This window comes from Diabrotica undecimpunctata, chromosome 1 (genome assembly GCF_040954645.1).
Source record: "Diabrotica undecimpunctata isolate CICGRU chromosome 1, icDiaUnde3, whole genome shotgun sequence".
Classification (NCBI taxonomy): domain Eukaryota; kingdom Metazoa; phylum Arthropoda; class Insecta; order Coleoptera; family Chrysomelidae; genus Diabrotica; species Diabrotica undecimpunctata.
The window spans coordinates 178761259-178779156 of record NC_092803.1 but is presented as its reverse complement, the minus strand read 5'-3'; the positions used below and the strand labels follow the sequence as shown (position 1 = coordinate 178779156).

Genomic DNA, 17898 nt, shown 5'->3' with positions numbered 1-17898 from the left:
GGGGTTTTAATTCATTATTCACCAAGAAAAACACAGCTATTACTATTTGCTCTTTAATTTCTACCCCTGTCAGCAATTAGTGCTTACTACATTTCTCTTTCCTTTCAAAAGCGGTATGCCTTTTATGTCATTTAACCGGGCCAGTTTACAAATAGTTTATATAACAATATAACGCGTGAGTGTGTCATGTTTAAAACTTATTATAAAATTACGAATGTAAACCAGCGTGTGTCATACTAACCCACTTACAAGTAAAATAAACATCTAAATCTCTTTTTAACCCAAAGCTTAGGGTTAGTGTTGCCCAAATGCTTAGAGACTTAGACAGTCTTGGTCTTGGTCTTGCGGTAATGCACCTGGTCTTGGTCTTGGTATTACACTTCCGGTCTTGGTCTTGGTCTTGGTCTTGCAGCAAGAGTCTTGCAAGTCTTGCAGTTACCCATTAGCCTATTGCTATTTATTAAACGTTACTTTAGATCTTAGAACAACGTAACAGGGTAAGTACATTTTAAGCTTGAATTAACATAGCCATAATAAAGCCATAATAAAGGTCGAAGAAGAACGTCATGGCTTATAAACCTGAGAGATTGGTTTAACAGATCCTCTGCATTTCTTTTCCGAGCTGCCGTCAACAAAATTACTATAGCCAATTTGATAGCCAACGCTCGACAATCGAGCTCGGCACATGAAGAAGAATAATAATAAAGACCAACCAAATTAATAAATGTCTTAACAACTGACATCGGGTGGGGTTTGAAGCCACGATCTAAGCGATCTGTGCCTATGCTCTAACTAACTCATCTATCTACCATGCCCCACGGAAGTCAATCTGTTTCTTAATAAACGTTTGCATTTACTACGCTTACATGTGCTAAAACGTGGTTAAAACACAAAAAAAAAACAAATTAATGACATCAGCATGCCTGTACTTTAAAGAATATTATCTGCCTAGAAAGGGATTGATGGACATTATGGGCAAAAAATCCACATACATATATCAAGGGCACAGATTTTTTAGGTGATCAGATAAAAAACTATAATCCACTTAGTAAAGCAAAATAAATGTTTTTACCAATCTTATTTCTACTTTTATATAAAAAACTAACTTATAGTTAAATAGAAAATAAAGAATAAAGAAAAAATAAATAATAGGTAAAAAAGCAATGATAATCAAAAGAAGTTGTTTTAAATTAAGGAGATACCTACTTAATAAATACATTAATTTACCAAACTAAAGTAGAAGGTAGATAATATGTATATGTAATTGGTAATAAAGTAATAAGTATATTTTTTACATCTCCACTTTTTCTAGCGGTTATTAAAAAGCTTGTAAATCTCCACCGAATTTTGGTTTTTCAGGAAGAAATATTTGTAATTCCTTTTTGTGAAAAGGTATTTGATGCTTCCTTAAACCTGACGTGTTTCTGGTGTTCATTTTCATTTCAACCTTTCTATGTAGGCACAATTTACACAAAGCAATTTGGGATGCATAAATTATTTCGAAAAACTCTTCAAATTTGCTTTTAGGGCATTTAGATCTATAACTCCAACGCTCATTACTCCGACTAGAACTATTTGAATCTTTGTCCCTCATGTCAGATTGTAAACTTGTCACTCCGGGAACAACAAGGATTAGATGAAAAACAATTATTACATAATTAGACTCAAAGGAAAGCTCAATTGGGAATGAAGTTAAGTGATGTCGAAAAAGTAACTATTATACTACTATAATTTAAGTTCGTTACTATAAATCCAATACCCTAAGTATCTAATAGAAAACCGAGAATTATATATCGTTACTTCGGTATTTTGTTTACATGATAGGCGACATTATCTGTTATTAATTTGTCTCGTTACTTTTGACTGTTTCAGCAAATTTTCTTTAACCGAATGATCTCATCGCACACTCAGCAGAAACAATTTATAGCCTTAGGCCGATAAGATTTGTTTATTTAGATTACTCCTGACTAAATTATAATGCGAAAAAAAATTGAATTATTAAGTGGTTGTTCGTAACAATTATATTTTTTTAGCTAGGGTGACATATTTAAAAAAATATCGATACGATATTATTGTCGGCGTCGCAATGCAAGATTATTTTTATGATTAGAGGGCGGCTAATCTCAAAATATGGACAATTAATTTCAGAGCAAAGAAGTCTTCTGGAAAATGTACAAAATATTTTATTTTTACATTGTAATTATGACCTCTGAGCACGTGTCAAATGTGTTTTTTTAATGAATATTTTAATTCGGTATGTATGTTTATGGTATTGTTTGTAATTCGCATAAGTCCAGTTTTTCAAATTTTATTACATATTTTTTTGCATCTCATAGAGTCTTTAAGCATATACCCGAACTACTATAGTCGCTAAAACCACACTCAGTCCTAACTGCAAGACGCAAGAGTCTCGCAGGCTTAGTCTTGTTCTTGCTTAAATCTTGCACGGTCAGTCTTGGTCTTGGTCTTGCTAAAATTAGGCGGTCTTGGTCTTGGTCTTGCAAAAACGCAAGAACAAGACCAAGACCGATTTTGGGCAACAATACTTAGGGTGTTTTCGCTTATTTTTCATTCTTTCGTGGTGTGCTATGGCAAGATAACACAAAACTTCATACTCTGAGCAAGACATGTTCACTTTTCATTCAAATACAACTGTTTTGCTCTCTAGTCTATCAGCACCAACGAGCCGCGAGTAAAACCCACGTTCTTTAAAACCATGGCGTAGATTCTTCCGTCAATCACCAACTTTACGTTACAAGTTTGTTTATTGTTTGTTATTGGTAATGCCCGTATAGTACTTTGAACTGTTAATTTGCAATATTCTCGAAAACTGTTGAAATTAGACTGTTTAAATAACAGTACAAATTTTAGGTAAAATAAGGTTTACGTCATATTGTCTAATTAAAATTATTTAGTCAAAATCAAAAACAGTTCTGTCGACAAAATTTTAACTACATTTTATCATCAGTAATCATCCACGTAGCGCCACCTAACACAATGTAAAATAACCAATAAAATCTATGCCTTCCTTATCTAACTGTATTCCTCTCTCACGATTTTGATAAAAAAAAGGTGGTACAGTAGGCGGTGTTGTAGACTAGCGCGAAGCTTCAAACTGTTTTCTGTATTTTTCCCATTTAGCTCATTCCAGGTGAAGCAATAATGTGCTTTCTCCCCATAACCAACATAAATAGTGAGCTTGTATACACACATTTTTCTGGAATAATAGAACAAAGAAACACCAGAGAATTGTAATTGCAGGTCGAAGGAACACATAATAAATGTAGGGTTGTTTTTACAGCGTTCATCTTATCATTGTCTTTTGCTTCGTTATACTGATTCTTTCCCATTAAATGAGTATGGTATTGTACTGAGAAGTGTATTGAGCTTCTTTCTTCTTCTTCTTCCTTCTTGTATGTAGGCTTTAAAGCCTGTTTCTTCTTCAATATTAGCCTCCTAAATTGTTTAAATTATCGCACCATCTTTTTCTTGGTCTGCCAATACTTTTTCGTCCATTTGGTGACTTATCTCGTGCTATTCGTACTATCCTATCCTCCGCCATTCTACTAATGTGTTCGTTCCACTCCTGTTTCCGTTTTGTCACCCATCCATTTATGTCTTCTATTTTGCATGCTCTTCTTATATTTTCGGTTCTCTCCCTATCCAACAGACTTTTCCCTGTAATTCGTCGGAGTATTTTCATCTCTGTTGTTTCTAGTAGTCGTCTCGTTTTAGATGTGTCAGGTCTTGTCTCTTCCGTGTATGTTAATATAGGTCTAATTTCTGCTTTATAGATTCTTGTTTTTGTGTCTTGTCTTAGGTGTTTGTTCCTCCAGATTGTGTCATTAAGGGATCCCGCCGCTTTACTTGCGTTTAAGCTTTGTTGTCGTACTTATTCTTCAACATCTCCGTAACTACTTATATCTATTCTCAGATATCTATGAGCTTTCAGTTCACGTTTTTCAGTAGCAAAAGCTTGTTTATATTTGAAGCAAGTTGAACAAAGATCCTTTTTTGATTGGAAGAAAGAGTAATTATAACTGTTGCAAAATATTCAACGATAAGTCTTTTCATTGACTGGATTATCCAAGTTATTGTTTTTACAAAAATCATTCTTGTAGAAGGATATACATTTTATAGATTGACAAGCTATCTAAGTAGAGTTTATTAGTTAATTGATGAACATAGTGTGGCTCCATTGCTGGAAATTGTTCAATGTGTTTTTTCTCATAGCAATTTGATTTTCGGTACTTTCGGTACAAAGTGGTCTTTCTAGGATTTCATAATTTGAGAAATCACTAATATCAGAGCAGTCTTTCTCTCGAAATGTTGGGTCTTTTTCAGAATTTCCAGAAAAGTTAGCTTCACTATAATCGTTTTCATCTTTCTTGGCATGTGCGTGTAAAAACACGTGCAATAAGTTGTTTCATCTGTCTGTCCTTGTCTAAGCTCGATTCGTTTACCTCCTCCAGTGGCGGAGCAAAATGTAGCATGTCAAACGAAATAATAGTTATAAAAGAAAATTATAAATTATTTTTCGTTAAATTTCTAATGACGGAATATACGTATAAATTGCGAAGAAGTATTTTTCTAGCTTGCAGTACAATAGGACAGGATATAACGAAAAGTACATTTTAAAAGGATTTTGAAATATACCCAAAAAAGTGTTAATTATTTAACCCACTTTAATTAAAAAATGATACAGATTTTTTAAGTTTTAAGCACTGTAGCGAATTCTAAACTGTTACCACGTACTGACCTTGATTAATTAGCTAATCAGTCAGCGTCTTCACTGGAACTGTCTTCATCATTGGAATCTTCTGCCAAATCGATGATAATCCTACTTTCATTTTCATTATATGTGACCATATTTGCCCAGTCGTCCTGAAATAATTTTTCAGTATGGTTAACACAACTCGCCCACACTGCAGGTGTTGCCACAGCTAATACATCGCCCCAAACTTTTTTCACTGTTTCATCTCCACGTCCATGTTCTCCAATATGACGATCATAGTATTATTTAGAAATGCCCCAGACCAACTCAATCGGATTATATTGACAGTGATATGGAGGCAATCTCAAAACCTGATGCCCATGTTCTTGGAGTAGCTCGTCTATAACGTACCTGGTATTTTTTGGTTTATTCTGGCGACAAAGACTCAATAGCTCTGTCTTGCCCGAATCGTCGTCAAAAATTATTTTTTCGCTCGTAACCATTTTGTAAGTCCGATTTTTTCCAACTGTCATTCGGTAACTTTTCTATTTAAGAGCTATGGTATGAGGCATTATCCGTAATAATTAGAGATGGTTCCTCCAACATTGGTATCAGCTTTTCGGAGACCCACTTTTTAAAAGTTTATCCATAGAATCATGATAGTCTGCACTCTTCGATTTCGTAGAAAACAGTAATTTAGCATCTTTAAAAAATCTTGCCTACTTCCGGCATGTAAAACAACAAAGCGTTTACCTGTATTTTCGTGTCCTTTTCTGATGTTTTTCACACAGTCATCTTGCCAAGTACGTTTATATGCCCCTTTTAGGAATATCCATGTTTCATCTAAAAAAAAAACGAACTGGAGTGGGCTTGGACTTAAAAAATTTCTCATATAATGCTTCAAAAAATATAGTCGTTTGGAGACAATACATGGTTTCTCACATAGCACTCGTCTACTATTTTCTAGTTTGTATAAAAACCCAGAATTTTTCATAAGACGCCACAAACTTGTATCAGAACCGTCATAGAGATGCTTGTTTCTTAATTGTGTATTTAGAACTTTAATTGTAACGTGCTCTCCTTTTGCTTCCATGCCATACAGTTCTAATCTCTCCTTTTATAGTATCGCTGACATCATTAGTCTTTTTTTTTGTACATTACGTGACTCTCCTGGTGCAGTAAGAGCTGCCCCTGTCTTGTATTCACTCTTTATTCTTGTCACTGTGCGAAGACTGATTTTCAAAGTGTCCGCTACTCGTTCATGTACCGATGATAACGAAAGCAAAGGTCCGTTGTTTTCTTTTTCTTTTTTAAAATACTCCAATAAATGAATGCATTTCTCCTGTTATCGTTTTTCCCAGCATTTTTTTTATTAAAGAGAACAATTAGTTATTCACAACAAAAAATAATAAGTAAAACTGTTCGGAACAAATTCCAACAATGACTGACTAAAATCGACTAAAACAACATAAAATATCAATGGTAATTGCTACAATTATAAACCTATTAGCCAGCTCATTCAAGAACAATGCCACAAGTCATTATTGCATGGGTATCGGAAGAGAGAGTTAATTTATAATAAACTGGAATTTTTAAGGTGTCGAGAGTATTATTTTATGTAATGGAATTCCACACAGTAAGAGCTCAAACTATTAATTAATTAAAAACTGTTTACTTATAAAAACTATTTCATCAGCTACTTCAAACCTGCACAGATCAGGGTAACATGTTATAATAAAAAAAAACACGTCTCTGCCAGCTATCTGTATTCGTAAAGAGGCCGAACTTATCACCGACACCGTATCGGCCAAACGCATCGGTGTTACTGCTACAATACTGGGAGACGTGAGTGGTCTCTTCATTCCCTTCTCATCGCACTTTACCATGACGAACGTGACTCGCACAATTGAATTACGCATCTGTGTATCAGAGAGAGACGAATATTAAAAATTCCGTAGTAGCTTATTTCAGGCACACGCCAAGAAGGATGAAAACGAGTATACTACAAGGAGGTTACGTTTTCATCATCATCAGCCCATAGTCGTCCACTACTGAACATAGGCCTCCTCGAAAAACCTCCATTCATATCTATCTTGCGCTGCTGCAATCCAGTTGGTACAAATCCTCTTTATGTCGTCAGTCTATCTTGTGGGTGGTCTTCCCGGGTTTCGTCTATCCGCTCTCGGTCTCCACTCCAAGATTTTTTTGGTCCACCTATTATCCTTCATTCTAGCGACGTGTCCTGCCCACCTCCATTTAATTTTGGCTATGTGTTTTATAATGTCTTCTACACCACTTTTTCTACGGATTTCTTCTTTTCTTACCCTAAGGTAAGAAACGAAGGTTACGTTTTACCTGAAACGAATTAAATATGAGATGGTTTCTCCATTAGTTTAAGCAAAGAGATATCGATATAAAAAATATTTTACTGAACTTTGTTATTTTTTTATCATAACAATTTTTATATAGCATACATAAATAAATAAAGCGTAAGTACTTTTCGTTGTCACAACTAAATTAAATTTTATCAACATTCAAATATGCCTGGAGAAAAATATTTTGTTAAGACATACATATTGCGTGACATAAGCCTATACAAGAAGAAGAAAGAAAACACAGATTTTACTATTTTATCAACCTTCCTGAGCATACGCACAACAGTTATATTGCATCTTCTCGATCTTCTGCCACATGGAATAATCGTCTTGCATTTGATATCTGAGGTTATTCACAAATAATGTTTTTTTATCAAAGAAACCTGTTTTCTTCCTACACCTCTACTGCCTTCTATTTTGCCTTTAAGGATCAGTTGTAATCAGATTGCAACCCTGAAAAAAATTTTGGAAAAAACACTGGAATATGGCATTGATACTCGTCACATATTTATAGACTACAAAGCAGCCTACGACTCTGTGAATAGAAGAGAAATGTTCAAAGCAATGAAAGAGCTAGGAATACCAAATCAGTTCGTAAATTTAACAAAACTAACTCTTGAAAAAGTTGAACGTAGAGTGCGAATTCAGGGGGAACTGTCCGAATCTTTTAAAACAAATAACGGGCTGCGCCAGGAAGGCCCTCTCTCCTGTATACTGTTCAATCTGGCTCTGGAAAAAGTAATACGTATATCACAAATCACAACCACTGGTTCAATATATAATAAATCAGTGCAAATCCTGGTCAATGCTAATAATATCAATATTGTTGGGAGAACGGAAAACGCTGTACGAGAGGCGACAAAAATGGGTTTAATAATAAACACCACCAAAAAGAAGTACATGAAAATAAACACGCAACCACTAATCCTACGACCACTTGTTATAGAAAATGACGTCATCGAAGCAGTGAACGAATTTGTATACCTGGGAGCGCTACTTAACACTGAAAATAATACTACCGCAGAGATAAACCGCAGAACTTGCACGGCCAACAGATGCTATTTTGGGCTCAATATTCTCCTTAAATCCACAATTATATCGAGAAATACAAAAATAAAACTCTACAAAACAATAATACGCCCAGTCCTAACATATGGTTCAGAGACCTGGACTCTAACAAAAAATAATGAAAACATGTTAGGATGTTTCGAAAGAAAAATACTAAGGCGAATCTATGGAACAGTGAATGGCAATGGAGTGTGGAGAAGACGATACAACGTCGAACTTTATACAATATACCAGGAACCTGATATCGTAAAACATATTAAGATAGGACGTCTGAGGTGGATAGGGCATGTAATGCGGATGGAACAAAATGACCCAGCTAGAAAAAGGCTCCTTGATAGACCCATTGGCCAGAGAAGAAGAGGACGACCCAGAACAAGGTTCCTTGATAACATCGATGAAGACATGAGAAATATGGGAATATGTGCTTGGCGGAGACGGATAGGGACGACTGGAGAGAAATTCTTGAGGAGGCTAGGACTCACGCAGGGTTGTAAAGCCAGAATGATGATGATGATCAATTGTAATATTCTATATCGTTTTCCCCTCACTATATATTCCAGATAAGACATTTTTCGGCGTTTAACCCTTTCGCTACGGGCCAAGTATGGGTTGCGCGTTGCTCATATACGGCGCCGGGAAACTTTTGCACTTCGCGATCGGGACGGCCACTCAGTAGTTTACATTCTTTATATTGAAGTGGTTGAATCGTTTTTCGTTTGTCGGCAGTTTGTTTAAATTCGTTTTATCGAAGTAGTGGAATTTTTTTTCGTAAAACTTCAAAAAAACGGTATTCAGAAAGTACGGCGCTAGGGTGGGTGATGTGCTGCCGTGTATGTACGGCATCAGTATGGTGTATTTGTGGATCGTAACGTACATGAACGATACTAGTAAGCAAGATGGATAATGTAGAACGTACTATTACGATTATAGCTCTTCACAGATGTAAATACTTAAAAATGTATGCTAACAGCACCTGAACGATGGAGATTAATTTGCGTAATAGTACGGCGCTCGCTTATCAAAGCTGCAAATGAAAATCGTACTTTTACGGCAACAGTATCCAATGGGTTAACAGTCTTTAGCAATTCTCTATCTTTGTTGACCCTCCTTAGTACTTCCTCATTAGTTTTTCTTGCTGTCCAAGCTATGCTCAATGTATACTCATGGTCATCTACAACAAAACCAAAATCATGGTTATTAATCGCCAACAACAGTTTCGTGAAACCCAAACTATTGCGGGATGCGAGCTAGTCTCCTCTATGATTTCTTAGAGCTCTAGTTAACAACACAGGCAGTTGTGAACCCGAAATTCGAAGACTCATACAATAACTGAACTAAACGGGGTCTGGTGTGATCGTCACATTACTATGTCAAACAAGAAGAGACTCGTTTTAACTCTGGTCTTTTTGATATTTTAGTATGTTCAAACTAGAGTATGTTCAGTTCTAGATGAACCTAGTCAGCGTCTGTCTAGTACTCTACTCTAGAATTTTAAAGTTCTTTGGTCATATCCATAGAAGTGATCACAAAATGGAGCGATTGGTGGTTCAAGGTGGCAATAGCCACTGTTCCTGGCTAAAGAAAATATGTCATTGGGATAGGACTCCATTCACATACACTCCTGAGAATGGCACAAAACCACTCAGTTCACCGAAATTGGTAGCAACCTCTACTGATGGGAGATGGTACTTAAAGAAGATTATATCTTACATCGTCGATCATGTGCTTTTGTGACTTTTTATTATATATATATATATAAGGTTCTTGAACTCCTAAGTGGAGCATAGAGCTTCAGTGAAAACGCGCCATCGGGTTCTATTTTGCGCTAAGGCCTTCACCTCATTCCAAGACTTTCCTTGGCCTCTTATCTCGTCCATGATGGATCTTCTTCAAGTTTGTACTGGGCGACCTCTTTTTCTTTTCCCTTGGGGATTCCACTCTAGGGCAGTCTTTGCGATACTGCAACTATTTTTTCGGAGTGTGTGACCGATCCAACCCCACTTTCTGGACTTAATTTCAATTTGTACCCTCTTTTGTTCGGTCAGGTGTAGCAGATCGTCGTTTCTGATGGTGTTAGGCCAGAATATACGAACAATTCTTCGTAGACATTTGTTAACAAAGACCTGCAGTTTGTCTGTGAGGGTGTTTGTCACTTTCCAGGTTTCACATCCGTAGAGTAGAACAGACATGACATTTGATCGGAATATTCGGATCTTTGTCCTTGTAGTATACTCACCAGATCTCCAAACAGGGTTGAGCGTGCTGAAAGCTTGTTGAGCTTTTCGTATCCTCATACGAATATCGTCTTCTGTACCTCCGTTTTCTGTACCTCCGTTTTCTGTTATGACACTTCCAAGATACGTAAAGTTTTCCACATTTTCAATCTGCATATTGTCGATAGTAAATAGCGTGTTGTTCCTTGCATTTATTCTCATGGACTTGGTTTTACTAATATTGATTTTCAAACCTATTTTATTGGCTTCAGTGGAAAGTGTTTCCAATTGGTAAGCCAGATCTTGGAACCTTTGACCTAATAGACAGATATCGTCCGCGTATTCTAGATCGCTTAGGCGTGTGGTTAACGTCCATTGTATCCCTCTTGTGTCGGAGTCTAGTTTGGAGAGAACATAGTCTATAGCTATGTTAAAAAGAAACGGAGAAAGCACGCATCCCTGTCTAACTCCAGTAAGTACGTTGAATTCGTCACTGTTGATCCCATTGTGTGTCACGCTGCATTTCGCATCAGTATATAGTGACTTTATAATAGAAATTATTTTTTGCGGGATGTTTCTTAGCTCTAAAATTTTCCATAGAGCAACGTGAGACAAGCTATCAAAGGCACGTTCAAAATCAACAAAAACCATGTATAAGGGTGTGTTCCATTCAACCGATTGTTCCATTATTACCCTCACAGTATTAATGTGGTCTATGCAGGAGGATTCTGGCCCAAAGCCTGCTTGATTAGCTCGAAACTCAACCTTGTTTATTATTCTTTTCAGTATGATGGTCGCAAAAATTTTATTTATGACAGTAAGCAAGGTTATTCCTCTCCAATTTTTGCACAGTGTGAGGTTGCCTTTTTTGGAAGCTTGATAATGTTACCTTTTTTCCAGCCCGCTGGAATGTGGTTTGTTTCCCACACCTCTCGGATTATGGGAAGCAAAAGTTCAGCAGTTAGATGCGGATCAGCTTTAAGCATTTCAGCAGCAATGTTATCGATTCCCGGTGACTTGTTGTTTCTCAGAGATTTGATAGCTGCTTTTTATTAGAACTTTGCAATTTAGGTGTCCTGTCTAAGGTCATGTTTATGCCTGCTGATGAGTTGCATAATCTTTCTCCATTGTTATTTGTTTCCAATAAAATCTCCTAAAATATAACGAGTATGTCTTATTTTGATATCTTCTCTAGGATTCATCCAGAGTTTCATAAATTTTTTGCTTTACCTTGTCATCATTAAGTCCCGTGATTGCGTATTAATTAATGATGGATAATTTTTTCAGCTTTTTAATGCACAAAAGATTATTATAACTAAAAACATTTTTCAATGTCGACATCATCCAATTAACTTTTATCCCGTTTCTAACCATATAATGTAATATAATGAAAATTATTTATTTAGTCGAAATTGCTACGCCACTGGTGTCAAAAATAAATCATAAAAACTCGTTTACTTATCAGCTACTAATTGATATGTGCATTTTATTTATTTCTAGTAAAATCAAAAACTATTTAAATGTTTACATGTGTGAAGTGTTATTTAGGTAAATGTTTTGTTTTAGGTGTTTAACTGCATGTTGAAAAGTCTTTTTGAAGAGTATAAATTTTTTCCACAATATCCTGATAAAGAATTACATGTAACAGCACAACTGTTTGGAGGCATAATCGAAAGAGGTATAGTAGCTAGCTATGTCGCCCTGGGACTGGCCTTACGGTTTGTCCTAGAGGCTCTCAAAAAACCAGAGGGTTCTAAGATGTACTATTTTGGAATAGCAGCGCTAGATAAATTTAAAACATGTTTAAAGCAATATCATAAGTATTGTGAACACGTTCGAGCAATTCCCCACTTCAGTGATTTTCCTCAACATCTCCAAGAATACGTAGAATTCGGATTACAAGGTTTGGAACCACCTCATAAACCAGACGGACCAATATTACCACCAAGTCTAGCAGCCATGTTAGCGCCTCCTAGTGCTGTCACTGTGTACAAGACTACTACCACGGCAAGTACTGTTCAAACCAAAGTCAATACTACTCCAGCAGGTACAATGAGTAGCAGACCTTCCATAGCAAATGCTACAAATATTGATACACTTTTGGTAGCCACCGAGAAGGAAGAAAAAGCTACTGCTCCGCCTGAGCCTTTACAAGACAAAACTGCCTTTATTTTTAATAATTTAAGTCAATTGAATCTGAAACAAAAATGCGATGAACTTAAGGAATTAGTATCTGATGAATATTACCCTTGGCTTTCACAATATCTTGTAATGAAAAGGGCATCTATTGAATTTAATTTCCATGGATTGTATTCCAACTTCCTGGATACACTAGGAATAAATGAGATTCTAAAATTAGTAACAAGAGAAACATTCAGAAATATTAGGGTTCTCTTAAGGTCTGACAAGGCAGTAGCTAATTTTTCTGACAGATCCCTTTTGAAAAACTTGGGCCATTGGCTTGGTCTTTTAACTCTAGCAAGAAACAAGCCAATTTTACAAATAGACCTTGACCTGAAGTCACTTCTAGTAGAAGCTTACCATAAAGGACAGCAAGAACTTTTATATGTGGTACCATTTGTAGCTAAAGTGCTAGAGTCCTGTGCTAAAAGTAAAGTATTCAAACCTCCCAATCCATGGACAATAGCTTTGATGAACGTTTTAGCGGAATTACACTCAGAAGCAGACCTTAAGCTGACTTTAAAGTTTGAAATAGAAGTTTTATGTAAGCATTTGGATATAGATGTTAGCCATTTGAAGCCTTCTGTATACCTTAAAGATCCAGAACGTATCAGAAAAATCGAATACCAATTATCACAACAACTTAAGAAAGAAGTTTTGATGCAACCTAGTGTTGTCAACCAAGGAGGTAATATAACAGACCAAGAACTAGCAAACATAATTCCGAGTCAGCAAACAAGTTCTCCAGTCATTCAGAATAATAGTACAACTCCAACATCGGCTTTGTCGGCACCACCAGAGCCTCGTTTTGCGTACTCAGACATTCAAATACCCGGAATGCAGTCATTTCAAACCCACACCGTCATCTCTCCTTCAATTTTGTTATTTCAAACCCAGCCACAACTTAAAGCACTTGTACGCACTTCCATTGAAAGGGCTGTTCAGGAGTGGATAGGACCAGTAGTAGACAGGTAATCAAATTATCTTTAATATTTGTCTTCTAATTATACATTTTATGGTGAATTATGAGTTTTTCATTCAGTTTTTATATCTTTATATGTATTATTTATTATCGATTATCCAATTTTTGTATATATGTATTGTAGATAAAAAATTATTTAAGATAACAAGGTCCTGAAACTACTTTCTTGTGGCATTTTTAATTTAAATATTTTGTTTTTACGGGATTAATCCACAATTATTTGTCGTAATAAAAATCTAAATAGTGTTTGACGTATCAACTTGCACTCCGGAAATCATTCTCAAAAAAGATTATTATGAAAAATTCTGCGAAGATGTATAACGAAAGTTATTTGTTATTAGGTTATGTCATTTCAAAATTGACGTATATACTTTGTCTCCATCTTGTAGGCAGCAGCATGTAAATGGCTGAAAAATCTGAAGGTGGTGTTTGTACCCTAGGAATAAATAATTCTGTTTTGTGTTTTTTGTGTTATATGTTTGTGTAAACTTTATCGTAATTGTGATTGTGTAACGTAAATTATGCAACATAGATTTTTGTATTCTGTGTTGCTTATGTATTGTGTATGAGACATCACCATAATCTTATACACAATACATATGCAACACACAATGCACAAAACCCAAATCTATGTTGCACAATTTAAGTTACACAATTACGATACAGTTTACACAAACATGTAACACACAAAACAGTTGAGATTTGATATTCCTAGGGTAAAAACACCACCCTCAGATTTTTTTGTGTTACAAAAAAAATGTACAAAATGTATGTATGATCTACAGACTAGCTTAGGACTGTGGTACGTACTAAAAGAATGGAGGCTCACGAGGGTAGCTTTTATACCCACATCTGGAAAAACGGGAAGGAAAAAAGCTAAGTCCTTGAAATATATGTTTAATGTCATTTTTGTAGTAACCACTTTGAAAAACTGCTCAATAAGCATATTGGGGATGGTGTATTGGTTGAATACCTGATACATCAGGAACAGTATGCATATAGAGTAGGATTTTTTACGGAAACGACACTGAACCTTCTCGTACAGAGAGTTGAGCATTTCTCTATATAGGAAGAGTATTTGACAACACCTCCCATGAAGCAATCACAAGAGTGATGCATTTAAATGAAATAGACGAAACAAGCTGCAGCTGGATAGTGTGATGTATGCAACCTTACTGGAGAGATAAAGTGTCAACACAAATAGCCAGAGGCTGTCCACGGCAGAGAGTCTTATCTCTTCACTTGTGGAGTCACATAGAATTCAACAGGCTGACTGTCGTTTAGAATGGACTTCGTCGTAGTATACGTACATATTATTATATAACCCACAAAAGAATCAGAATTTGATATCATCCTGAGGGTACAAAAAACCACACTCAGAATTTTCAACTAAAAGCATGGTTATATGCCTACAAGATGAGGTCAAGTAAGTCAACCGACAATTTGGAAACAACCGCCAAACAACTTGGTTATAATAACAAGTCACTATTTTAAAATTGTTTTTTTTTTTAATGATTTTCGGAGTGGAAATCGAAACTTCAAATAACAATTATAAAATGTAATTTTCATTACAGTCAATTTAGGCCCAATCCTGTGTGAACATAATATTTGTAGATTTATATTTTCTTGCATTTTTTCTGGACTATTGAAACTGATTTAAAAGAGTTTTTAGGGTTTATGTAAATTGTGTACAGACTCTTTATGCACTTGAATATTAAAAATAACATGTACTTAGATTCTTTATTCTCTAGTAATTTAGTTAATTTTAATTTTAAGATAAGTCCAAAATGTCTAAAAGATTTCAAAGCATAAAAAATACACTTTAAACAACAAATATATTAAAAAAAAAATATGTAAAACAGACTCTTTATACACACACTATCTCATGTGATAGAAGAGCCTGTTGCATTTTGGTAGGGTTCTTGACCCTTGCTCAATTTATTTTAATACTATTGAATAACCAAAAATTTAATATCCGATATTCTAAACAGGTCCATTAAAATAGCCCTTCAAACATGTGAGCAACTTATAAGGAAGGATTTTGCACTTGATCCAGATGAAAACCGAATGCGACTAGCCGCCCATTATATGGTACGCACCCTCACAGCTGGAATGGCGATGATTACATGCCGGGAACAATTGATAACGGCTATCAGCACACATTTGAAACAAGCACTTTTAACCAACATGGTGTCACCTACAGTCCAACAAAAAGAGATGATCGATCAGGCGTGTAGTGTTGTCGCCAGTGATAACATGGAGCTGGGTTGCGCTTTTATACAGAAAACTGCAGTCGAAAAAGCTATACCCGAAATCGATAAGAGACTCGTCAGCGAGTATGAACTCAGGAAAATGGCTCGGCAAGAAGGAAGGTGAGTTCAAGTTTTGACTCTTCAAAAAAGCTGTTTTGATTTTAGTCAGTTTAGTCAATACATATTTTTTATCTTTTAGACGTTACTGTGATCCCATAGCTTTAACTTATCAAGCAGAAAGGATGCCCGAGCCAATACGACTAAAAGTGGGAGGTATTTCACCGAGTCAAATGGGCGTATACGAAGAATTTGGACAAAACATCCCGGGGTTTGTACCAAACGAACGTGATGCTACTATGCTAATCCAAAAACAAACACCCATCGAGGTCCAATCTCACTCTTCGACTCCATTTCCGATTCCACAAAATATATTACCCACAGACGACATCGCTATATTATACGAAAAGTTGGCCATAGATGTAGAACAATTTGTGCAACTTTTAGGGCAAGCACAGGCTCTGATGAGTAGCAGTATGGTGCTTATTAGGGATTGTCTATTGCACATGTCGAGGAACAGGGATTCAACTCCTCCCCAAGCTATTGTACAAAAGGTATGTATATTTTTTAAATTAAATCATCCACATTTACGGAAATATATATATAGATATATATATATATAGATATATATATATAGATATATATATATAGATATATATATATAGATATATATATATAGATATATATATATAGATATATATATATATATATATATATATATATATATATATATATATATATCTACGGCATAAAGTGGACTCCGCCCATGTTAAAATTCAGGTTCAAGAGAGCTCCGTGGTCAAGTCGACACCGATATACGGAGCTCACTTGACCATTCCATAATATTGGCTCTGTCGATTCGTCAACATGTATAGTTTCATAATTTTTAAAAATTTTGTGGAGCCCTTAAGTACCCCTGTATCATGAATGTATATTGCTTAGTTCACGTGTATATCTTATAGGGGTCGTTCAGATCTTTTTCATTGTATATTGGAACCATAGGTATATCGGTTTAAGTAAGCTCTGATAGTTTGGCAACTCTGCCATTAAGCTGTACTTCTCGCGTATAGTCTGAACGGTTTATATGGACTCCTTATTTTTGTTATCATTCAAACGCATTACATTGTGTAACAGATATGAATACTATTAACTACCTGTTTTTGGTAGGTACGTGCTTTTCTAAAAATAGCTTTATAGATACAAAAGGATTTTGTTACCAAATTGGATTTTTTTCACATGCGGAAATTTCCTAATGTATTTTGTTAACGTGAGTATGACTTCATACGTTTTATTTAAGAATTCGATAATAAGAACTTCTTTTATTTTATCCATTGTTTTATGATATCTTTTATACAGATTTTTTATTATTTTATTTCTTGTTTTATCTGTGTAGTACAGATAGTAGTGCACAAAAAAAAGAAGAATGCTTAATTTATCTAACAACAATTATACCACTTCACCCATATTACATACTTACACCCATATTACATACTGAATGTTTTATCTCCTATTTAGGGGTAATATGTAGTCAATATAAGTGTAGTTAGTGTCAAATTTGCAATGATCAATATAAGTAATAGCTTACTGACTGTACTTTACATGTTTAGTTCAAATAAATAAACCTTGTCCCTTCAGAAAAGAGCGATTGGAATGGCAAAGTCAACTAAGAAAGTGTAATGAATCTTGTATCACCCCAGATTCACACAGGTTAACCGGTGTTTGAAGGCAAGAGTTCTCATTGCAGATTTAAGGAAGATAACTACCATAAGGAAGTTCCTTTCGAGAGTTCAGATGGCGAGAAGCAGCTTATTTTTTTTTGTATGTCTTGCAGATGTGTTGGTCTAGCTAGTTATTCCTCGATTCTAGTCATAAAATGGGTTGTTATTCGTGGAGTGGATGTTACGAATCTAGACTTTGTTTCTTTTGTTCTCTAGCTACTTATCTTCGGATATTATGTGGATTGATAACTACGATATTGTAGAGCTTATGTATGGATGTGAGTCTTAATATCCGCTGAATTTGGCTGACTAATTTATAGCTAAATCTACGTGTTAAG

The 17898-nt window shown here is 35.4% G+C and overlaps 1 protein-coding gene across 1 annotated transcript in view; it reads left to right on the top strand.

Moving 5' to 3' along the window:
* The window catches only part of Not1 (CCR4-NOT transcription complex subunit 1), a 73769-nt gene that overhangs the window by 15502 nt on the left and 40369 nt on the right, over positions 1–17898 (top strand). The window contains exons 5-7 of the mRNA XM_072520651.1: positions 11937–13522; positions 15525–15905; positions 15985–16396. Of these exons, the coding sequence (XP_072376752.1) occupies positions 11937–13522; positions 15525–15905; positions 15985–16396 (2379 nt within the window). The remainder of the gene's footprint in view (positions 1–11936; positions 13523–15524; positions 15906–15984; positions 16397–17898) is intronic.